This window comes from Telmatherina bonti, assembly GCF_933228915.1.
Source record: "Telmatherina bonti genome assembly, chromosome: 13".
NCBI lineage: Eukaryota > Metazoa > Chordata > Actinopteri > Atheriniformes > Telmatherinidae > Telmatherina > Telmatherina bonti.
Window position 1 is genome coordinate 7,666,234 of NC_136611.1, and position 22,911 is coordinate 7,689,144.

The following is a 22,911-nucleotide window of genomic DNA, read 5'->3' on the forward strand; positions in this document are numbered from 1 at the left end:
ATGTTCGAACTTTCTCACCACCTCGATCAACTGTTTTATCAAAACAATCCGTTTTACCTGCAGCGGCAAAACGTGGAAGCAGCAACTCCGCTTCATACTTTCATGTTAACCACGCCCACCTCAAATGTCCGACCAATCACACGATACTTCTCTGAGCCCTGCAAGAAAAAAGTTCTGCCAGCTTGATGTTTTGAGAACTGTCTTCAAATGTGTCCGCAAGAACAAAATTACATCATTTTCTTCTCGGAGCCTCGAGAACAAGAAAAAAGTTCTCGATTCTCGTGGAGTATGCAACAAGCTTTAGACTTCTGCACCTGTCGACAGGTATTTTGTTCCACTGTTCATCAGAAAAATGCTCAAATTTGTCCAGGACTGATTTTTTTAAATTTGTTTTCTTTTTATTCTTCAACTCAATTAAATGAATAAACATTGTCTTATATCACTAAATTCTAATTTAGCTCATTTTTTCGTCATTGCTCCTTTTTTTTTTTTTTAAGTCTCCATTTATTTGAGTGATTGTTGTAAATTCAGCGCTTTTTTTCATGAAAAGGGATGAAGACGTTTGAGGACAATTATAAACACGTGGACGCAGCTATGTGCACAACCTGCCATGCTGAAGTTTCTTGTTAAATATAAAATAACCAGGTGGATTGAACAGAAAAGCCCACAGTAATCCCTCCCCTGCTGCAGACCAAGCTCCTTGTGAAGTAGCAACGGACCAGACTAACAAGAACTTTTTTCTTCTTCTTGGGCCTCAAGATCACAAACAGGGTTCTCACTTCTCATGGAGAGTGTAACAAGCTGACTTGGGAATGAAATATGGGCTGATGGGATGTGCAGGGGGTCAGATACCTTGCTTGTCGCCAGTCAGAACCCAGATTTTGATGTCAGCTTTGGACAGCTGCTCGATGGTCTGAGGCACTCCGTCCTGCAACTTGTCTTCTATGGCCGTTGCTCCGAGCAGCTGCACACAAACGTTCAGGTAAATAATCGTCAAGCAGAGCATCTTAACTAAACCCAAACGAAGAAAACTCCATCATTTCTTTCTTCCCACCAGGAGATCCTTCTCTATCTCCTCGTACAGCTGGTCCAGCTTGCCCTCTCTGTCGTCCAGAGCGGTGCTCGCCTCATGGTGGCGCTGCCTCCACTGGCGGAAATACTCCTCGTCCAGATCCTTGTAGGCAAGCGCAAGAGTTCGCAAACCCTCCCCTGCAAATTCCTGCAGATCAGAACGCACATACTTCTAAAGATGAACACACACACAAACGCAGCGCTGATGGCTTTAGAAGATATAAACAAAGAGAAACTCATGAGCCAGCTGCGTTTGTTCTGATGTCAAGAGAACAAACAGAAATAATCTGTTTTATCTTTTTCTGCAAACATGAGTTGAACAAGAAAGAAGTTTGAGTCGGAGCAGAGCTTTATTCTTGTCCTAAAGGTAGACGTTAACAAGCCACACTCTTTCTCAGCGTGTTCTTCTTCATGATAAATGTTGTCCCAGTAGTTTATCTGTAGTCAAGCCAACATGAAGACTGATACGGCCAGAAATCAAACAAACAGGGAAACATTTGTTCCAAAGTCTAAACATCCACAGCTTAGTTTTTTATTCCATTTCATTTATGTAAAAAGCTTTGTGATTCCAGTAGCAGGACAACGACCCCACACATGAATGAAACCTTAAAAAAAAGGGTACTGATTTAAGAAAATAAAGACATGCCTATTAAAACTAAAATGGTCATCTGAAGTAAAATTCTGAATGCGAATCAATGAAAAGCAAAGAGTCATTTTCTCATCTACAGCTGTTTTTTACTTCAGGTGTTCCTTTTTTTTGTCTTTTCCAGCATGTAAGCAAGCAGAATGATGGTCTGGATGCTGTGTTCTGCTGAGCAAATTTACTTTGTCAAGGGGGGTATTATAGATATAACGCTACCCTTGGCATTATAGATGAGGAGCATAATACTGTAGACATAATGCTCCCCATGGTTTTGGCTCAGAAAAAACAAATATTCTAAACAAGACTTCAGCCAGGGTGAAGATATTTAAAGCTGGGGTAGGTAATGTTGGGGAGCTAGCAAGATGTGAAAATGGCGTCCTGTCTTGGCTCCTCCCCCTCTGGTTTTGCTCCTTGTGTGATCCAAGGCTTTTTTATTTTACCTCCACCAAGGAAGTTATGTTTTTACTGGCGTTTATCTGTTTGTTTTTAAGATAACTAAAAAAAGTTATGGATGGATTTTAATGAAATTTTCAGGACTCGTTGGAAATGTGAAAAGGAAGAATTGATTTAATTTTGGTGGTGATCCAGATCACTGTTTGGATCCAGGAATTTTTTAAATGCCATGGCGCAGGTTTTTGCTCTCCAAGGACTTTTCTAGTTCGCAGCTTTTTCCACCAACCATTTTCTCCTTCTCAGGTGTTTAGTAGAGGGAGGCAAATAAACCGAGCCAGGTCGGGAAATCCCTTCTGCATTTTCTCAGCCGTGAAGAAGCTACGAAATATAAGAAATGAACAACTTCAATTCGGCCCAAATGTTTGGATTGGTCAGAGTTTTGACAGATTTACAGTAAAGTGAGGGGTCTAACTATATTTCTTATTGTTCATGATTACAACATGTACAGACTACTATCAGGACAAGGAACCACCCAGCTTTAAACCTTTGTTCACAGTGTAATGATGTGGATGGTGAAGCGGAGGGATTTGGTTTCTATGGTCCTGGTTTAATGTAAGAGTCTGCAGCATTAGCTTGTAGACGAACACACACTCACATTCAGGTGCTCTGTAGTGACGTCCATCAGCTTGCTGCAGGACTGATGCAGCCTCTCATAGATGATGGTGTCTGCACCTTTACAGTAGAGAGACAGCTTCCCCTCTGGACTCCGGACTGTTTCCACAAACACACAACAACACGTCAGCGTCACACTGTCAGCACACGAAACCATGATGCAAACATGCAGCTGATCTTATGACATCGTTTACCAATGACTGACATCCTCTTTCGGACGTTGTTAAAATCCAGGATTGCCAGAAGTTGGTAACTGCGCTCCTTTCCCATTTCCACGATGGAAATGCTGTCAGGTGTACGCAAGCGGAAGACAAACCCAAAGTTTCTGGCTGCTGTAACCAGAGCTCCTTCATCTGGTGACTGGGCTTGGTAGGAAAGCTCACCTGGAGGAGCGAAATGTTCATTTAACACCATCAGAACAGGATACAAGATACATCTATTTCATCTGTTCAGGAAACAGGACTGCAAGGCTCTCACCCTCCTTCTTCTCCTCGGCCATGACGGTGTGGCAGAGCGCCAGCAGTCTGAAGAAGGCGTGGACCTCAGGGTTCTCCAGCTTCACCGCCTCCACCAGGGAGTGGTCATAGAAGGTGAACCGGGGGTCGGCCAGTGGGTTGAAGGAGAAATCCACCGAGTCTTTATACTGTAGAGCGAGAGGTGGGAGAAGACGTGCAGATGGCGTACGGGAGTTGTTTGGTAGGAAAAACAGTTTTCTGATTCACTGAATCAAACAGAAATTCACTGAAATCAGGGGAATCTTTCCCTAAGAAAACTATGGGTAACTTTTATTCCTTGTGGAGCTATGGTTTATTTTGAAATTATTTTGAGCTGTACTAACTTGTCTCCTACTGTCTTCTTTCCCTCCCAGCTACCTAAGGCGTGTTCCCATTCCCTGCCTTGACAGATCGCATGGTCTGTTTGTCAGCATTCCAGTGTTTTCCTTCCCTGCCCTAAATGTCAAAACGGAAAATTTGGATCCTGTTTTAATAAAAACACCAGTTTTTTCATCTGTTTAGCATCTGGCTCTGCATTCCTTCATTCCAACCTGTTTGACCCTGATTAAATCTTTTAATGTCAAAGATAAACTTTAGTTTAAAGATTCATTTAAAGATTCATTCTGTAACAAAATCAAAGGAAAGTTTATTATATAGAATGAAAAACTGTGTTATACTGATATATACAGTAGTTTATGTTTTTATTCACTTACAACCATAGACCGTATATAAATGATAGACGGAGCCCCCGGCAGTTAAAAGTGAAGCCTATGCCGAAGTGTATAAAACTGCAGTTCCCCCTTCATCCACTAGGGGCCCCAAAACAGAGCAAATCCCCATAGACTCCCATGTTAAAAATAACATAATAATAAATAGCAGAAATAAACATGTTTACAGCCTGGTATAAAAATCCATTTTAGGTTTAATAGGTCAGGTTTACCTTCATGACAACTGTGGGGGGAGTGAATTTTTTTTCTATCTCGCCTATTTAAAAGTAATTAAATCTCGAAATTTGGGATATTTAGGGGCGTGTCCTTTTGATTGACAGGTACACGATCTCCAGTTTCAAGTAAGAAAAACGTGGAACAATCACGGTTTTTAGCCAGTTAGCAATGTGACTTAGCTTTAGCCCGCTTACCTCCATTAGCTGGTTAGCTCCTGTTATCTTCGGGTTAGCTTGGTTAGCTCTTAGCGACAAAAAGCTTGATGTCAATCATCCACCATGACGCTCACAGCCCCCTTCTCAGCTCCACCTTTTTGCCCATATTTGTATTTGTATTTGTATATGCCCCTGCCAGAATGGTGATGGTAGGAACCGCCCACCGAGCTTCAATTCAGCTCTTCAGAAACCTACGGGTGACGTCCCAGAGGCTCCGCCCATCTTTTTATATACAGTCTATGCTTAAAACGAGCCACTCATATCAACTTGCTGGAAGTTCACACATAGCATCTGCCATAGTCTGGTCACCATTTTAACTACGGTGTCTCTGAATGGACAAACTGTTCTGTGTAAAGTGAGAAACCCCTGAGCTACCAGTACCAGCTTTGTTTGATTTGGAAGTAACGCCTTAGAGACACATGACAGAACTTTTGCCTTTTTACACGTCACACGCTCCCAATCAACAACTAATATCCAACCTCAGTACTGTTAGCTCTCTCCAGCAGGAAAAAGATGATCTTGCAATGACACGTTTTGTCTCTTTCTCTCTTTTAATCTTTGTTCATTTCTTTGCTGAATGAGCAGCGTTGTGCGTTCACAAACAGCCAGCATGTTTCTATTCATTTTCAAACTTGTGTGTGTAACAAAACTTTGCTGCAAAGTCACGCAAAGTCTCGGATGATAAAGTTGTATAATGTCGGTTTCTCAGTCTTGGGACGCTAGCGGCTCCAGAAATCTACATGATAGATGTCATCGTGTCATCAAACAAGTCCGGAACGCAGAGGTTTAAGGTAAGAAAGTTACGTAATGCATCTTTAAAAGATACAAAAGTAGTTACCTGCAGTAAAATCATGTTGCACTGGAGGCCACTGGATTCACTCAGATATGAAAACTTATTTATGTTTGGAGGAATTTTGACCTTTGATGGCCACCATCCGATCACAAGTGTGATTGGCATATGAGGTCATGTCTACGCCCATCTTTATCCCAGTAATTCTTACACTCTGTATTTTTAAATATCAGTAATCTTGACAGAGTTATAATTACATTAATACCTGAAAGGAAATGTGTAAATTATGATAAATGGGACCTAACAATGATAATGATAAAAAATAATTTAATTTACTGCAATATGGTATTATGTGCCAAACATAATAAGATTTTACTTTCAAAAAGGGCATTTTTAAGAATTATAAGCATTTGAAATACACTGTCTTTACCTGCTCCTCTCTTCAGAAAATACGACATTATGACAAAATTTAATGTTAATATCTCTTGCATTTGTCTTTTCATAAATAAATATTTGCATATGTCCAATATTACTGGATTTGCCCATTGTCTCTGTGTTGTGTTTAAGTGTTATTTATTTATTTTTACTTTTGCAGACACAGGACACGCAAAAGCTTTGTGATTCTTGATTGATGCATGACAACATAAAGACAAATCCTTTCAACTATCATTGATATGCATGAGAAAATGCTTTGAAGTGTCAACATTATGACATCAAATGCAATTTAAAGCCACATAAAACCCCCTCATTTTTTCTGTTTTATTATGAGGAAAGGACTCTATGTCAACTCACCTCTGAGGTTTCGAGTCTTTGGCCAGTGTAGTCGAACACATCTCCTGTAGAGGAAGAAAATAATAAATCCAATCCACTGAAAACATTTCCTGTGGAATAACAAGACCTTAAAAGTTCAGGAAACGAATAATACAATGGTTGACTGAAACTAAAACCCACAAAAGCAAGAATTCAACTGCTTTCATACACTGACTGGTCACATTTTAGGCACACCTTGCTGGTACCTCATTGAATGCACTTTTGCATCAGGGCTGCCTTAATGCTTGCTAATCCAACATTCCTCATATATTAAGCTTTATATTGACATAAAGCATCACACCGATGCTGCAGATTTGTCAGCCACCAGCAGCCTAAACGAGACACAATGGACCATATTTTCGTCATGTATCTACCAGACTCTGACTCTATGATCTGAAAGTGGATCTGAAATGGAGACTCATCAGACCAGCAACGTTTCTCCATCTTCTATTGTCCAGTTCTGGTGAGTCTGTGTGAATTGTAGCCTCAGTTTCCTGTTCTTACTGACAGGAGGGAACCCAGTGTGGTCTTCTGCTGCTGGAGACCATCTGCTTCCAGGCTGGACGTGTTGTGTGTTCAGCACTGGCTTATTTGTGCTTATTTGACTTCTACTTGTTTTTCTTTTTATCATCTCAGCCAGTCTGCCCACTCTCCTATGACCTCTGACATCAACCAGACAACTGCTGCTTGCTGGATATTTTCTCTTTTTCCGACCATTCTCTGTAAATCCTCAAGATGTTTGTGTGTAAAAACTCCAGTAGATCTTCTCTCAGTGTTGTTTTTATGACTGATGACCTGCAATCTATTCCTGTGACCTGATGCCCTGACTCGTCCCGGATGTCTGAATGCTGTTGTGGTTTTAACTATAAGACGAAACTAAACTGCTTGTCAGAGATAAATAAAGTTTTTTGAACTGAAATGAGATCAGCAGTTTCTGAAACACTCTGAAAATCCTATCTGGCAACATCAACCATGCCACCTTCTTCACCATTCTGTTGCTCCGTTTGAACTTCATCAAGTCGTCTACATCAGGGATGTCCAGCTCCGGTCCGTGACGGCCATAATCCTGCAGATTTTCTGCTGAAGCACACCTGACTCAGATTCATGAGTCATTGTGCTGAAGTTTATAAGCTGTTAGGTCCATTTAATTCGAGTCAGGTGTGTTGAAGCAGGAATATGTTCCTGCTGTTAAAAGGGAGTTTTTTCCTTCCCACTGTCGCCAGTGTGCTTGCTCAGGATGGGAGATTGAGTTGGACTCAACTCAATCTGTTGGTTTCCTTAAATAGGCTATTATGAATTGGCTTTCATTATGTTTTTTTCTCTGTCTGTAAAGCGTCTTGAGATGGCATTGGTGTGATTTGACGCTATATAAATAAAGTTGAATTGAATTGAATTGAATACATGGAAAACCTGCAGGACAGCGGCCCTCAAGGACTGATTTTAAACGCCCTTGGTCTACATGCATTGATAGGCTGATTAGATATTTGTGTTAACAAGCAGTTGAACGGGTGAAACTAAAAGTGTCTCCACAAGGGAGAACACATCTGGAAAAGTCGACTAAACCAAAACAAACTAAGTGCGTAGTAATCATAACATCTCTGGACAACTTGGAGCTTACCGTAGGACTTTCCATTGATGGAGCACTTGTTGAAGATCATGATATTCTGGGTGAGAGTTCCGGTTTTGTCACTGAAGATGTATTTGATTTGGCCGAGCTCCTCGTTCAGGGTGGTGGTACGAGCCTCTGCAGGGGTATCATTGCGAGAATAATACATCTTCTTGTCCCAGTCGATGTAGAAGCTGTTCCCCAGCCGAATGATCTCCACACTGCCCAAAGATGAAAATATAAGCTGCTTTTTATGCATTTTGTGTGAGTCGTGTAAAAAACAAAGCGTGTCCTCTTTTGTTCTGATGTTTTATGTTATTTACATAAGGTGTGTTGGAGTAGAAACGTGTGTAAGACATGCAGGGCAGCAGTACTTGAGGACCTTGATTGAGAAACACTGCTGTGGAGTTTGTGATGTAAAGTTTGGTTTTGTCGCAGTTTTTCTGAGCACTGCATCGACTGATCTTGAAATGATCGGTTATCCTGACCTTGTGCACGACTGGTTTCACAAAAATGAGATTTCTAGCCTGCTACTCACCAGGCTTAGTTAGCCAGACTAAGTTGTTTACCCAGTTTAGAGTAACACTGGATGGAAATTACTTTTTGTACCGTTTTAAGATATCCACAATGCATTATTGGAAATTATTAGTTTCGGTTTGGACTTATTTAATGACACAGTCTTCATAAAATGCACATATTAAAAAATAAAACTCTTTAGTTAAGTCACCTTTAATTAAAAATAATAAAATATGACAGATGTCCCAGATATGTTTGTTCATTTGTCACAACTTGAGCCAACCCCCCCCCCCAGTCAACTGTTTGTTGACACTGAAAGCTAAGAAGCCTTACCTGACATAGAGGGAGATAGGCACCACAGTGTTGAGGATGATGACGTAGGACCAGAAGGTGAGGAAGGCAGAGAAACCAGCAGTATTGCCGTCTTCCCTCGGCAGGAAGACGGTGAACTCCGAGCCCTCGTTTATCTCCCAGATGTAATTTCCAATTGCCAGAATGGTGCACATGAAGACCAGGAAGCCAAAAATCTGCAAGAGGATCACAGAAGGCTGCATTTACAATTTTGTTATTATATCAGTACTCGTAGTTTAGCAAATTTGTACTTTTTTTTTCTTTTTCTTTTTCTGTTGGTTGATTGTAATATATGTTAAGTACTTTGTGATGCTTCATGGATGAAAGCTGCAAAATAAACCAATTTAATTAGATGTCATTTGTTCTGGCTCTTTGCCGGCTTACATCTGCAGTTTCTTGTTTTGTTTTCATTAATTCTTGTTTTACATTTCCAATTTATAATTTACAAATGTGGCTTTTCAACCAATCTGTGGAAATGTTTAACCTGTCTTTCATGGACGTATTCGGTTTGTGTTTGAGTCCTTAATCCTGAATAAACCATCACACCAAAAGGTTTTAAAAAAAAAAAAAATCAAAGCTTTTAGAGGGTCTATAAACGGCGAAGAAACATTAACCAGTAGGGTGAATGAATTGCCTAAAACAACTTAGCAGCAATGCTAAATATGTCATTATTGTAAAAGAAATTCAACCAAAATTATCTTGATGATTTTATAAAATTTTAAATATTGTATGTATTGGTTTATTATTTAATATTTAACACTGTGTAGTGTTATAAATTACATTTATAAACTAAATATATTTAAGAAAAAAAATGTTTTCCAATTATTTAATATAAAATTATCAATATTTCATTATTTCGAAAGCCACAATCTAAAAAATAAAATGATCATATATTTAAATAAATATTATTTGATTTAAATGTATTTAAAAAGTTTATATTTATTCAAATCATATTTATATTAAATATTTATGAAATGGATTAAAACTTATTTTTCTAATTTTATTGGTTATTATTGATTTTATTTAAATAATGTCTATGGATTCAACTAAATTTACCTCTAAGGAGGTTATGTTTTTAACAGTAAAACATACTAAAAATACCTCAAAAAGTTATGGATGGATTTTGATTAAATCTTCAGGAGTTGGAAATGTGAAAAGGAAAAACTGATTTTCTTTTGGTGGTGATCCGGATCGCTGTTTGGATCCAGGAACTTTTTAATAAACCTTGTCGGAGGTTTGCACTCTCTGAGTGCTTTTCTAGTTCTTTCATTTGTATTTAAGTGTAATTATTCAATTGAAGACAAAACTATAAGCAGAAATGTACACCTTTTCTTTATTTTTATTTTTTTATTCATTTTTATAATTGGGGTAAAATCAACTGATCAAACATAACAACTTAGAAAATCAATATTTCTTTATAATATTTCTAATCACTGTTTAGGTATTGTAAAAAACTTGTGTAAAAAAACTTGGGATAGTTCCAGGAAGAATAGCTGTTCTCCAGCAGCTAATGGAGATCAAAATAAATATAAAATACAAAATTAAACAAATAATAAAGTCAGGGGCTCACAAAAAGGACCAGGATATTCATCAGACGGTCTATACTTGTCCTCTTAAATGTGGTTTTCCCACAGTTTTGCATCAGCTTTGTCTCTGGACCTGCACAAGAGAAACATGAAGCATATCAAATCATCTCTGCTCACAAGATTTTCCACACGATAGATCCTCCTTTTATTCACATCAGTGTCATGAAAACATGTGTCTGACCCCCAAACAGCACCAGTCCAAAGCACCAGTCGGTGTTCCTGAGCGTGCAGCCTCGCAGTAAAATTTTCTCGTTGTCCAGCGGATATTTCTGACCACCGTAGCTTAGCGTTCCCATGAAGCGGTCGAGGCGGTTGTTGGGGGGTTCACAGCGCACTTCGCCTGAGAAGAGACAAACATGTTTCAGTTCCTTCCTAGGATTAACTCTGCCTGTGCCAAAAGGCAAAGTTTATGTTTGTCCTGCACAGATTTTACCATTAAAGTCAGCTAGTTTTTCAATATCATCCCCCAGATCTCCCGTCACTGGAAGGGCCTGTCTCACTTTCAAGTTAGTTTCTCTGAGGAGGAAATGAAAAAACAAGAAGGAAGCAGAAAATACATAAATGAATTATTTACATATCCGATTAAACACAAAGTTTTGCTTTAGAGTTGTGATCGCTACCAACCCGTCCAGCTCTGCAGTCTCGATATACACCAGGTTGAGCGGTTCACTGCTGGACAGCAGCAAGAGGTCAGCCTTAAATCAGAAAGGGTTTTATTATTTTACCTTATTAATCATGCTGGTAGAATGACACACAACATGTGGAGCATCTGACTTTACAATCCATCATCTGCTGGCTGTTTACTGATCCTAACATGACATGATTGTGTGGCATCAATGTTTAAAAAACACAAACTATCAGTAAACATGAGGTTTATGCCTAAACATGGTGTTTATTTGTCACTTTAAATGCTTAAAAATAAAAGGTTTAAAGTTTACAAGAAATTATTCAGGTTATGAGGAAATAAAGCTTTATCCAAACACATCGTTGATTGAAAAGATGATAGTTTGTTGATTCTTTTTTTGGTTTATTTAGTAGCAAAAAAATGTGAAAACATGAAAAAATAACCTGCATGACAATGCAGCTATGCAAACTCTTCAGAATTAGAGAAGAAAATATATTCAGTCTTTTTTTTTTTTTTGTTGCATTTTTTCAGATCTTATTTAGTTCATTCATTCATTCATTTTCCGAACCACTTATTCCAATTCAGGGTTGCGGGGAAGCTGGAGCCTATCCCAGCTGGCTTTGGGCGACAGGCAGGGTACACCCTGGACAGCTCGCCAGTCCATCGCAGGGCCACACACAGAGAGATGAACAACCACTCATGCTCACACTCATTCCTAGGGGCAATTTAGAGTGACCAATTAACCTATCATGCATGTGTTTTGGATGGTTGGAGGAAGCCGGAGTACCTGGAAAGAACCCATGCATACATGGGGAGAACATGCAAACTCCACACAGAAAGGCCACTGACCAAACCAGCCAAGGATCGAACCAGTGACCTTCTTGCTGTGAGGCCACAGTGCTAACCACTGTTCCACCGTGCAGCCCTCTTATTTAGTTTCAATTAATTTATTTATTGTTTTTTACTATTAATTTATTTGTTTAGTTCCTATTATTTATTTATTTTAAATTAATTTACTTTTTAAAATGTATTTATTCTTAATTAATTAAAATGTATTTATATTTATTTAGTGTCTTTCTGTCTGTCTGCTTGTAATGGAAAATGTAAATAACTAAATAAATGAATAAAAAATTAACCAAGGTGAACTCTTTTCAGAAACAAGGCTAAATATAGATCTGGAAACAGTCGTTTTAAAGGTTTTACTCACTGTGACAAACTGGTTGTTTTCCAGCTTGATGATGTCTCCTACCTGGACGTCCATCCATTTCTCACTGCGCAGCCTGACAACAGGAAACAAAGCCGGTTAATGTGTATCTAAACTGTGTGTGTTTGTATAACCTGACATGCTGTCGAGTAAAACTTTGCCTTTTCCCGTCTTTTTGAAGATTATGAGGAAAGAAACTGCCTAAGGGACCATAAATAGTCACTGAACACCAAGGTCATCCCAATACAATCCACTTTCCTTGACTGCATGCTCCTGCCAGCTTCCTGTATGGCCATCCTGTCAGTAACAGCAATGGTTTGTAGCGCTTGGCTGCATCGTGCCAGACCCAAACCAGTTAAAAGTTGTGAAGGTCTTAAGTTACAGATTTACATTTGTAATAACTTAACTTCTATTATGGCTGCAATGAAACATTTATATCTTATATTTATATGATAAACTTTGACTTCCTTTCATTTTATAAGTGCTGGAAGCAAATGTCTGAAATAAACAGTGTTGTTTCCTCTGAGGAAATGAAGAACCATAATGGGATCCTTCCTGAAGAGTCACATACTGATCTATTTGAGCGTTTTCAAAGCTTTTCTAAGCCTCCAAAACACCGTAGGGGAAGCTCAGTGAACAGAGGTGAGGAAATATTATAGCAGCTATAAAAAGATCTACATTAGTTCTGCTGTGTTTTCTAACTTCCACAATGTTTTATGAGATTAAATCACATAATCGTGATTGTAAAAGCATCCAGAAATACACCAAAAGCTTTCTGTATTTTCAGAACTTTTTAAGATCTACTACATCTATTAAAAATCACTTTAACCATTAAAACATCTGATGTTTACATGGATGGAAACAAAGAGTTGATTCAATGGCTGCATTACATTTTAAAATGTTAACAAGGATCATCAGGATGCTTTGACTTTTAGTTTATCCGTTAAATTTCATAACTCATTAACTCTCTTTTTGCCATCTTCTACAACTAGTTTTACTTCCATAGCAGATTTCAGATTCAACTTTATAATAATTATAATCGTCAAAGATAAAGGAGTTTATAAGCTGTAAGTAAAACAGAGAGGTAACTGTTCCTTGAGCCACCGTCCAGATGTTTCACACAGTGCACATCTGCTGCTCAGGACACAACATACATGCAAATACTCCAAACTGAAATATATATATGGACATTTAAATAAAATTCAGAGTTGCACTCACCAGCCATTTGATTAGTGTTCAATTACTGAACACAAATATCTAATCAGCCAATCACTTGGCAGCAACTAAACACATTTAGTCATGTTGACATGGTCAAGATGACTTGCTGAAGTTTAAATTGAGCATCAGAAAGAGGAAAAAGAGATTTAAAGGGACAGTTGGCCTCATGGACCAAGGCTTGAGATCCTTGGTTTAAAGAGGGATATGAGGCGGTGGATGTTTTCCTGAGGGATCTCCTCCCAGACCTGGACTAAAGCATCCGCCAAGTCCTGGACAGTCTGTGGTCCAACTTGGCGTTGGTGGATGGAGCGAGACATGATGTCCCAGATGTGTTCAAATGGATTCAGGTCTGGGGAACGGGCGGGCCAATCCATAACACAATGCCTTCATGATGCAGGAACTGCTGACACACTCCAGCCACATGAGGTCTAACATTGTCTTGCATTAGGAGGAACCCAGGGCCAACCGCACCAGCATATGGTCGCACAAGGGGTCTGAGGATCTCATCTGGTACCTAATGGCAGTCAGGCTACCTCTGGCGAGCACATGGAGGGCTGTGCGGCCCTCCAAAGAAATGCCACCCCACACCATTACTGACCCACTGCCAAACCGGTCATGCTGGAGGATGTTGCAGGCAGCAGAAAGTTCTCCACGGCGTCTCCAGACTCTGTCACGTCTGTCACATGTGCTCAGTGTGAACCTGCTTTCATCTGTGAAGAGCACAGGGCGCCAGTGGAGAATTTGCCAATCTCGGTGTTCTCTGGCAAATGCCAAACGTCCTGCACGGTGTTGGGCTGTAAGCACAACCCCCACCTGTGGATGTCGAGCCCTCATACCACCTCATGGAGTCTGTTTCTGACTGTTTGAGACACAGCTGACAGACACAGCAAACCTTCTTGCCACAGCTGGCATTGATGTGCCATCCTGGATGAGCTGCACTACCTGAGCCACTTGTGTGGGTTGTAGACTCCGTCTCATGCTACCACGAGAGTGAAAGCACCGCCAGCATTCAAAAGTGACCAAAACATCAGCCAGAAAGCATCAGAACTGAGAAGTGGTCTGTGGTCACCACCTGCAGAACTACTCCTTTATTGGCTGTGTCTTGCCAATTGCCTATAATTTCCACCTGTTGTCTATTCCATTTGCACAACAGCATGTGGAATTGATTGTCAATCAGTGTTGCTTCCTAAGTGGACAGTTCCATTTCACAGAAGTGTGGTTGACTTGGAAATACTTTGTGTTGTTTTCGTGTTCCTTTTAATTTATTGAGCAGTGTACTTATACTCTACAGTGACTGGCAGTATAACGTATGACTCACCAGTGCTGACTAAAGTGGCTAATTTGCCAATATACCTTTCACACCCATGCATATAGCCGAGCTCCGTGCTATGCAGTCACTTAATAACCAGTCTCCTGAATTAACTGTAAAACTTACACTGGTTTCTCTACTATACTGTTTGTTTAGTATATTTTCTCTTATCTTACTACCATTTGAACTTTTTTGCATTATTACTACTATTACTACCATATCCAAATTGGATTTATAAAGCCCTTTTAACAACAGCTATGGCAACACAAACTGCTGTACAATATGTCAAATAGCAGCTAAAACACCTGAAATGTTAAAAAATCAATAAGAAAATTAAATAAAAGGCTCAATATGAACAAATAAAAGCAAATAGAAGCAAATAAAAACTTAAAAGCCGATGAGAAAAAGAGTCTTATGGCGAGTTTTCATACTGGACAGACTGGTGAATGAGGAACGGTAAACTGGTACAAATGTAACTGAGCATATGACATATAACTACCTTGACTTTTTGGGATGTGATGGAATATTTTTAGTGTTTTTTTTAAGGTTATTTCAGCAGGATGGATTCATACTTTCATGTTACGCAGTTTTGTTGAGGATTCCTGAATTTTCATGGCATACTGGGTCTCCGTCTCTGCTGTGCAGCCACAGGAAGTAGCTGCAGGATGGTGAAAAACACTTCCTGTTGACCTGATGTCTGCTATTTCCAATATGTGAGATATGGTTGATTTAACATGGGATGGAAAAACAAAACAGGTAATGTCCCAGTCAGAGATTCAGTGTGGAGATCTTTTCCTCCTTTAGATGATGGATTATTCATTTCCAGCCTTTAAACAAATGTGTATTTAAAGGTTAAAACTTACTTTCTGTCAATCAGCACTTGAACTTTTCGGTTGTTAACTTGATTGTCGCTCCTGTGGCGATTCTAGAGGAAGACAGACAAACAAAGGCAGCAATGAGTCAAAAGAAACTTCATTTGTTCAGTGATTCATTCATCTGTTGAGGTGAAGATTCCCTTTACATGCAGCTCTGCTCAACAAACAGACTGCGTCATGTTTAGGGTGTATGGGAAAATTTGGGTTTCTGTTTTAGAAAAAAAGGGAAAGAAACTGAACAAAAGTCTGAAAAACAACAACATATGTTTTTTTTTTCTTTTAGTCTGGTTTCTGATCCTATAAATACTCATGAGGGAGACAAAGAGGTGTCTACGTCTCAGGCTTTCGCTTTTGCAATCACTGTCACATTTAGAAATGTCCTTTTTTTATGTTGTGTTTTTCTGCTTTAACGCACGTTTTCCTTCATGCTTTCGCCTCTCACTTAACATTTCACATTACATTATCATTATTATTATTATAATACAGTTAAATGTGCAGAGGAGATATTTTAAAGAGTTGTTGATGTTTTAATTAAAAGAAAAAATCTGATTCCTGGGGAAAACAAGTGGAAACATAAACTTAAAAGCTAAGGTGGAGTTTCTCTTTTCTCTTCAATGACTCATGAACAGATTTTCACCTTAGAGGGTTCTCTATGAAACTTGGTGGACTGAAAGACCTCAGATAAGGGGATAACCACTTAAATCACTTTGCAATCTCACTCATGCACAAATTCAAGCCCATAATTACCAACAATAACATAAAACACTCAAGTCTGGCTCAAGTCACACAACCACTTCCACAGAAGACAGATTTGTATCTTTTGGGACAGTTTTTACAAGACACCACACATTATTATTATTATTATTATTATTATTATTATTATACAGTTAAATGTGCAGCCAACAACAGAAAGCATGAGCATAGCAGACTGCGGTCGAGCCAATCAGCATGATTGTGTATAAAAAGCAGCTTCTTCTTTGTGGCTGGACTACATGAAACAGTCCCACACAGCTGGACTGAGTGTATCCTGAATGAAAGACAGTCACTTTGTTTATGTGACATTAGAAAAGGTGGAATTATTATAATATAACTGTGTCTATGTGTCAAACTGTGTCTGGACTGTGAATTTCCAGGCTCTCCTTATTTCTTAACTAAACAAAGAAGAGTTACGGGGATTTATTTAAACAGGAATAGTTCTCCAGGCTTCCTGAAGGACCTTCAGAAGTTCTTCCTTCCATGTTTCTGCCTGTTGTTCTGTTCTCTGTTCAGATGATCCCACACTGCTTCAGTAAAGTTGAGGCCCAGGCTCTGCTGTAGATAGATGTTAGAGGTCATCTACATCTTTTTTGTCCTCCACTTGTTTATTTTCCTCATTTTTATAAGTCGGTGCTGCACGCTGAGCTGATATATAACACGTTTTCTTCCCCAAACCCAATAAGAAGGAACTTCTTTGTACGAAAACATTTTATTTCTGTGCAATTGTGGCATCATTTTTTATAGATACAACTAATGAATTGGACTGGATTAAATCTTTGCAACAGGCTGCAACTCAGGCATTACCATACATATCAATACAAAACCAGTTCATCACTTGTGTTAGGTGCCTTTGTTATGCTTAAATGATTAAGTCAGGGCAAAGTGGCTGAACAATCAAAGGGTTTTTACTGATATCGGGAATTAAAAAAATTAAATTGGTCACAAAGACAAGTATGATGTTGATATTAGAGGATTATAAATCATAGCTGGGAAAATTGTTTTAGAAATTTGACACATAAACTGAAACTAAAATAACCAAAACTGTTCATGACTTCATTTTCTGTTTTGTTGCTAAAACTATGAAATTTTTCTTCTTGCAAATCTAAACCGGCTGAAAGACAGCAATAAAGAACCAACTACCTTAACAGTAGACATTTGGAAATATGTTATTTCTAGAAATATTGCTTTCCAGTGATTTAAACTACCTTGTTTTTAGATTTCCAGTAACACACAGAGAGAAAACCTGCAATCTGCTGTGGTTTTACTGTCAAAGTTTTAATCTAAAAACATATTAATGGTTACATGAATCTTAAAAAGTGATTTTGTGTTCTGTCAAATGTAATAAAAAACAATAGAAACTAACAGGAAAAGAATTAGATCAACGCTGTCAAACCACCCTGCAGGTTATAGTTGATTCCCTGATCCATACTTTATTTGGGCAACTTCTGCACGATGACACACTGATCTCCGTCAAGTGTGTTGGAGCAGGGAAAGATTTAAAACCTCCAGGACAGAAGTTTGAAACTCCATTAGATAAAAACTCAGAATCAGGTAAGAATTTAGCACTTCTACTATTTTTTTCAATTTTTACAACTAGCAGCTGGCTTGTAAAGTTCGTTCACTTTTCCAGCCCAGTAACTTCTACGTTACTTTTCTCAAGCTCCCCTTCTTCTCTATGCATGATCAGTCCGGAGTATCTTAAGTGGCTGCATACCTGACATGCCGAAATGAAGTCGCACGTTAACCTGGTGGCCTCACTACGGCAACCGTTATCGATGACTGCTCATGATCCAGGCAGGTTAACAATAAAGCTCTTGTTGCTCCTGCTTGAGTTAACATTTAACCCATTACATCAGTTATTTCCTCTAAGTGATTTGGCATTGCGTCCTTGGTTGCTCGCCCCGAAACATGGTCTATTCTATTCTATTCTATTCTATTCTATTCTATTCTATTCTACAGTCATTTAGCAGATGCTTTGATGCAAAGCGACTTACATATGAGAGAGAACAACACAAGCACAATAACAGGAGGGGACATCGTTACAGGCTTTTTTTTTCTCTGTTTTTTTAAATGTTTGTTTAAATGAAAAATGAATAAAAGTACATTTTGCTCTGTTCAAGGTCTTATGAAGTGATGTATGAAAAAGAAAACAGCATGTCCATTAAAAAGAAATTGACTTTTTTATGAACTTGTGTGTAAGTGGGTTACGTTATAACCCACTTGTGAGTCAGAAAGGAAGCAAACTTCTGTTATTTTCTAATCAACCAACAGATGACAGAGCTGAAACTGTAAAGGAGAACTTCATCTGCGCAGTTTCACAAATTCAACTGACAAAACAGTTTCACACAGAAGAAAAAAATTCCATAATTTAGAAACACATTTCTTTTCCAGACTTAAAGTTTTCAATATATTTCTTTAAAGAACGAAAACAAAGCAAAAGCAAGGAGACGACTGGGAAAATATGCAGCAGATTAAACAGTAACCAAGCAGAGATGAAGTTGGAGTCTTAAACATAAAAACAATCAAATGTGTGTAATGTGTGAGCAAACTGCACTGAAACAAGACCACATCTGATAACGGAGGGAAAAGTGGGGCTCGAAAACTGCTGACGTTGGAGAAAACATTTTTTCCCACAGTTCCAAAATAAGTAGTGTTTAAAACCAAGATGAGATAACGTGAAGGCTTATATTTAGTATGGAGCTACATTACAGAAGTCATTAATAACTTAAATGCCTCCCTGAAAAACACATTACCTTCAGTTCCTTTACACATGACTAACGGGAGGAGTGGATCTGTGCAGATCTTACTCACGACTGCTGGGAAATAATTACAATATACGTTATATGTCAGTGAAGCTTGGAGCTTACATCAGAGCAGTCGGAACAGAAATGAGAAAGAAATAATGCACAGAAACAAACATACTACAAATAATCTGATATCATATTCTGTAGCAACACAAACTAATACAAAGTAATGCTACACTTACTGGACAAATGACAAAAGCAAGTTTAATAAGTCACAAAACACAGCATCTGCCTTGCTCAGGCTCTTTTGTATGTGTGTGTGTGTGTGTGTGTGTGTGTGTGTGTGGTTGGGGGGGTTAAGGCCAACTGCCATGAGTAAAGCCCATGTGCACATAACTCTTCAGTTGATAAAATTAGGTCAAGATGCATTTGAAATGTTATGCTTTCTGATTTGTTGATACAAATCACAAGAATAATACATTTTAACTTGATAAAATAACTGAAGAAAAGCGATGCAGTTTTATTTATTTACCTTCTGGTTTTCAAGTTAATTACATTTATTTTATAAATTTATCTTCAGTAATTTGATTATTCTCTCGTTTATCTGCCTCTGTAAAGCTTAATTTAATTATTTATTCAGTAAATGACAGCAGAGCTGGTTGTCTTGTGACCTAAAGGTCAGCGGTTCAAGTTCTGCTTCCCAATGCGAGAAAAAAACAAAACAAAAAACAAAATAAAAGGAAAGAAAAAAAACAGGAATTGCAAGAATGAACTCCAGCTGTCTGTGAGGGGTGGATCGGGTTAAGTGGGTGGTGGGTATGGCCACCCATGGCCAAACCTTAGCTCTGCCCCTGCTTTTGATAGCTTGAATAAAATAATTAAATTTGTCAGCTTGAGTAAAAATTTTAAATACTAAACTGAAACTATTTGGAAAAACATGCATGGTTATTGAAAAGCTAGTCAAGTCAGACTGCAACACCACAAGATTTTAATGCCCATGGTTTCCTATTTTCTTTTTAATAGATCACCAATTTCACATTCGACCCCAATTTCCCTCGGTTTAGTTAATTTCACCTGTTTTTCAAACTGAAAGAAAGAAGACAGAATGATTTTAAATGTGCTTACAATGTCATCAGTTGCGTCTTTGGCAGCAGTGACTGACAGCACGAGGACCAAAGGCACAACAGTGGTGAACCAGGACAGAGAGGAGATCTGAGGGATCACCTGAACAGGACAAACACACACAACAGATTAGTTTACATTTTATAGCACATTTATGAGTGACAATGGGAAATTCAGATTCTGTGACCTTGGCTAAAATAGAAAATGTGTTTTTCCCGTACTCACATTTCAATACCACGCATCATTATACACAAAATACTGTATGTCAAACATTTGAAGATAGTGGTAAGCCGTGGGTGGATGTTCAAACTGCAAAGTGAGGGAAGGATTGTGTGAAAGAAGACTGTGTGCATGATGCTTATTGAGGTGAAACTTGGAGAGCACACTTTAACATAGTCTGTTAGAAATGTATATTGTACAATAGCCGACTGATTATTTTGTCCGGAGGCCATTTAGTTAAACCATGGATCTTTTATTGTTTTTACAAATGACTGAATAACTGAGCAAGAAGAAGAACTGATTTTTTCTTATATAGATAATAAAAAACAAACAAACAATGTTTTCTGTTTATTAAATAAAATTTGCTCTTTAATCTCTGCTAAATTCAGATGTATAATCCATCAAGCTGGGAAGTACAAATGCTATTTTTAGTTTATTTATTGCAAAGCCAGCCAAGCCTCATTTTATGTGTTTCAGCAGAGCAGCTACTATAGACGACCTCTATGGTTTTTACAGTTTTGCACTCGATGAGGCAATTTCCTTTTCTCACTATTATACTTCCTTTATTCGTCCACTTCCTGTGGTTAACACACAGCTTCAGTGTCAGAAATGTCAACGTTTTATGTTGGATTATCTGCTGAAGAGATTCCAGCAGATGATGTTTTATAAAATTTTAAATCAACTCTCGTAACCTTTTCCACAATAAAATCAAAACGAGTTATTATATTTTCTGTGTGTGTTTATAATCACTCTAGATGTATGCTAATGTTGACTTGTAGTTACTGATTTACTTTCCTCATCAGCAAATGGTAGATGAACAAGTGAGCTAAAATTAGCTAATCTGTGCTAAAAATTCAACTTTAGCTGATGCTAATAAATCATTAGCCCGACTACGCTAAAAACAAATGCTAAACTGCTAATGTAGCAATACAAACATGGTGATTCAAACAACAAAATTAAAATTTAGCTGTTAGTTTGGTACAAATTTGAACACATTGCAACGGTTAAACTATTATTAGCTAAATTAGTTGTTCAATAAGATTTAGGGGCTTGTACAACAAAGCGTGTTAAAAAAGCTGTTCAGTTTATTCCAGGTTTCATAGTGTATATGTATGTGTTGAAGTAAAAGATTTTGTGTGCTAATAAACAATCCAGAGGTGCACAAATCTCATAAAGGAACAACTTTACATGTTTAAGAAATTCGTAGCTAATCATATACTGTTAAAGCTAAACTTGACTAAGAGTTACACAGTTGCCACAGTCAAAGTGAGGTAAAGTTCAATAAAAAAAAAAGTTAAAAGCAAATGAAATTGTGAATTAAACTAAATGTTAACTGTGAACCAAATAAAGAATAAACACAAAAACAAAAACCATAAATTATTGAAAAAAATCTGATATCAAATGAATAAACATGTTAGGAGTTAGTAGCAACATGTTGATGTAATAAATGACTTTAGTGTTTTCCATTAGAGAACAAAACAAAAAATAAATCATGAATACATGTACTCATCTGTGTGATTTGTTTTCATCCTACCTGGAGCACCAGCAGAACAAGAAAGTAGGCATTTGCAATTCTCTGGAACTGTTCAAAGAGGTTGAGAGGTAGAAATGTAAAGACATTGTACTTGGAGGTCTTGATGGCATTTGTCTGAAAAAGGTGTGGGAGGATAAAAAAATATTAGATAGATAACACTGAACATTAAATAGGCATATGATTAAATGGCACTTGGTCTGTTTTCATTAACCTTTGAAACAAAGGGATTTCCAATAAAGTTTAAACAATCAAACCATAAATGAATGATTTTATCAGTGTAAAAATTGCATTGTAACAGGAAAAAAGTACAATTTGAATGCTACATTCCAGTAAAAGCGGAAATCATTTACACTGAGTATTTCTTTTCCTAATATTAACTAGAATAATAGTATGAGAACAAGTAATGTGAAAATAAGATCATTCCAGTAGATATAAACATATCTTGCCTGAACATATAAAGTTTATGCGTCCTTAACATGATGAAAATCTAAATTCTGAAATCTTTTTAGGTGTTTTAATTGTGTGCTTATAGAAGCTCTTATAATTTGAACATTAAAAAGTGAAACATTAAGTCAGTATTAAGATGGAAAGCTACCAACAAACTATACAACATTTGTGACCAAAAAAGCCAAACTTCCAGCTAAAAACAGCTACAGCTACAAGCTAATCAATTTAATTTAATTTAGTTTAATTTAATTCCCACAAAGAGGCCTAATGCATCGAACGTATCATAAACTGAGCAACTAGCGGTAGTTATCAGAAACAGCACACCGTACAGTTAGCAAAGGTGCTAACTATGCTAACTTTAGCGATGTTAGCTGTTTAACAAAGCAGATATTAGCTATACACACTGATTTTCCTTTTTTTTTTAAAAAATAAACAACAAACCAGTGTTCTGTTTTCTACCTTTATTAAAATTTTAAGTCATCCACAATACATTATAAACAAATATGTATATATACATATATATATATATATATATATATATATATATATATATATATATATATATATATATATATATATATATATATATATATATATATATATATGTATATATATATATGTGTGTGTGTGTGTGTATTAATAAAGAATTACTTTGATGTTCCAAATTGCCCAAATTTTCAGTGTCTAGACATATCTTTCAGTGAAGCTCGATTAGTCTTAAAAAATGTGACTCAATGAAAATATAATAGAAATCCAGCTATTAAAAA

The 22,911-nt window shown here is 37.6% G+C and overlaps 1 protein-coding gene across 1 annotated transcript in view; it reads right to left on the bottom strand.

Annotated features, from left to right (window-relative positions):
• The window catches only part of LOC306764158 (phospholipid-transporting ATPase ID-like), a gene marked incomplete at its 3' end in the record, with an annotated part of 41,129 nt that overhangs the window by 14,530 nt on the left and 3,688 nt on the right, over nucleotides 1–22,911 (bottom strand). Inside the window, exons 3-18 of the mRNA XM_079251199.1 lie at nucleotides 21,698–21,811; nucleotides 19,948–20,046; nucleotides 15,311–15,372; nucleotides 11,924–11,996; nucleotides 10,716–10,786; nucleotides 10,525–10,607; nucleotides 10,273–10,431; nucleotides 10,076–10,164; nucleotides 8,488–8,681; nucleotides 7,651–7,859; nucleotides 6,015–6,058; nucleotides 3,257–3,422; nucleotides 2,974–3,162; nucleotides 2,763–2,878; nucleotides 1,055–1,243; nucleotides 853–964 (exon numbers count right to left, since the gene is read on the bottom strand). Of these exons, the coding sequence (XP_079107325.1) occupies nucleotides 853–964; nucleotides 1,055–1,243; nucleotides 2,763–2,878; nucleotides 2,974–3,162; nucleotides 3,257–3,422; nucleotides 6,015–6,058; nucleotides 7,651–7,859; nucleotides 8,488–8,681; nucleotides 10,076–10,164; nucleotides 10,273–10,431; nucleotides 10,525–10,607; nucleotides 10,716–10,786; nucleotides 11,924–11,996; nucleotides 15,311–15,372; nucleotides 19,948–20,046; nucleotides 21,698–21,811 (1,969 nt within the window). The remainder of the gene's footprint in view (nucleotides 1–852; nucleotides 965–1,054; nucleotides 1,244–2,762; nucleotides 2,879–2,973; nucleotides 3,163–3,256; nucleotides 3,423–6,014; nucleotides 6,059–7,650; nucleotides 7,860–8,487; nucleotides 8,682–10,075; nucleotides 10,165–10,272; nucleotides 10,432–10,524; nucleotides 10,608–10,715; nucleotides 10,787–11,923; nucleotides 11,997–15,310; nucleotides 15,373–19,947; nucleotides 20,047–21,697; nucleotides 21,812–22,911) is intronic.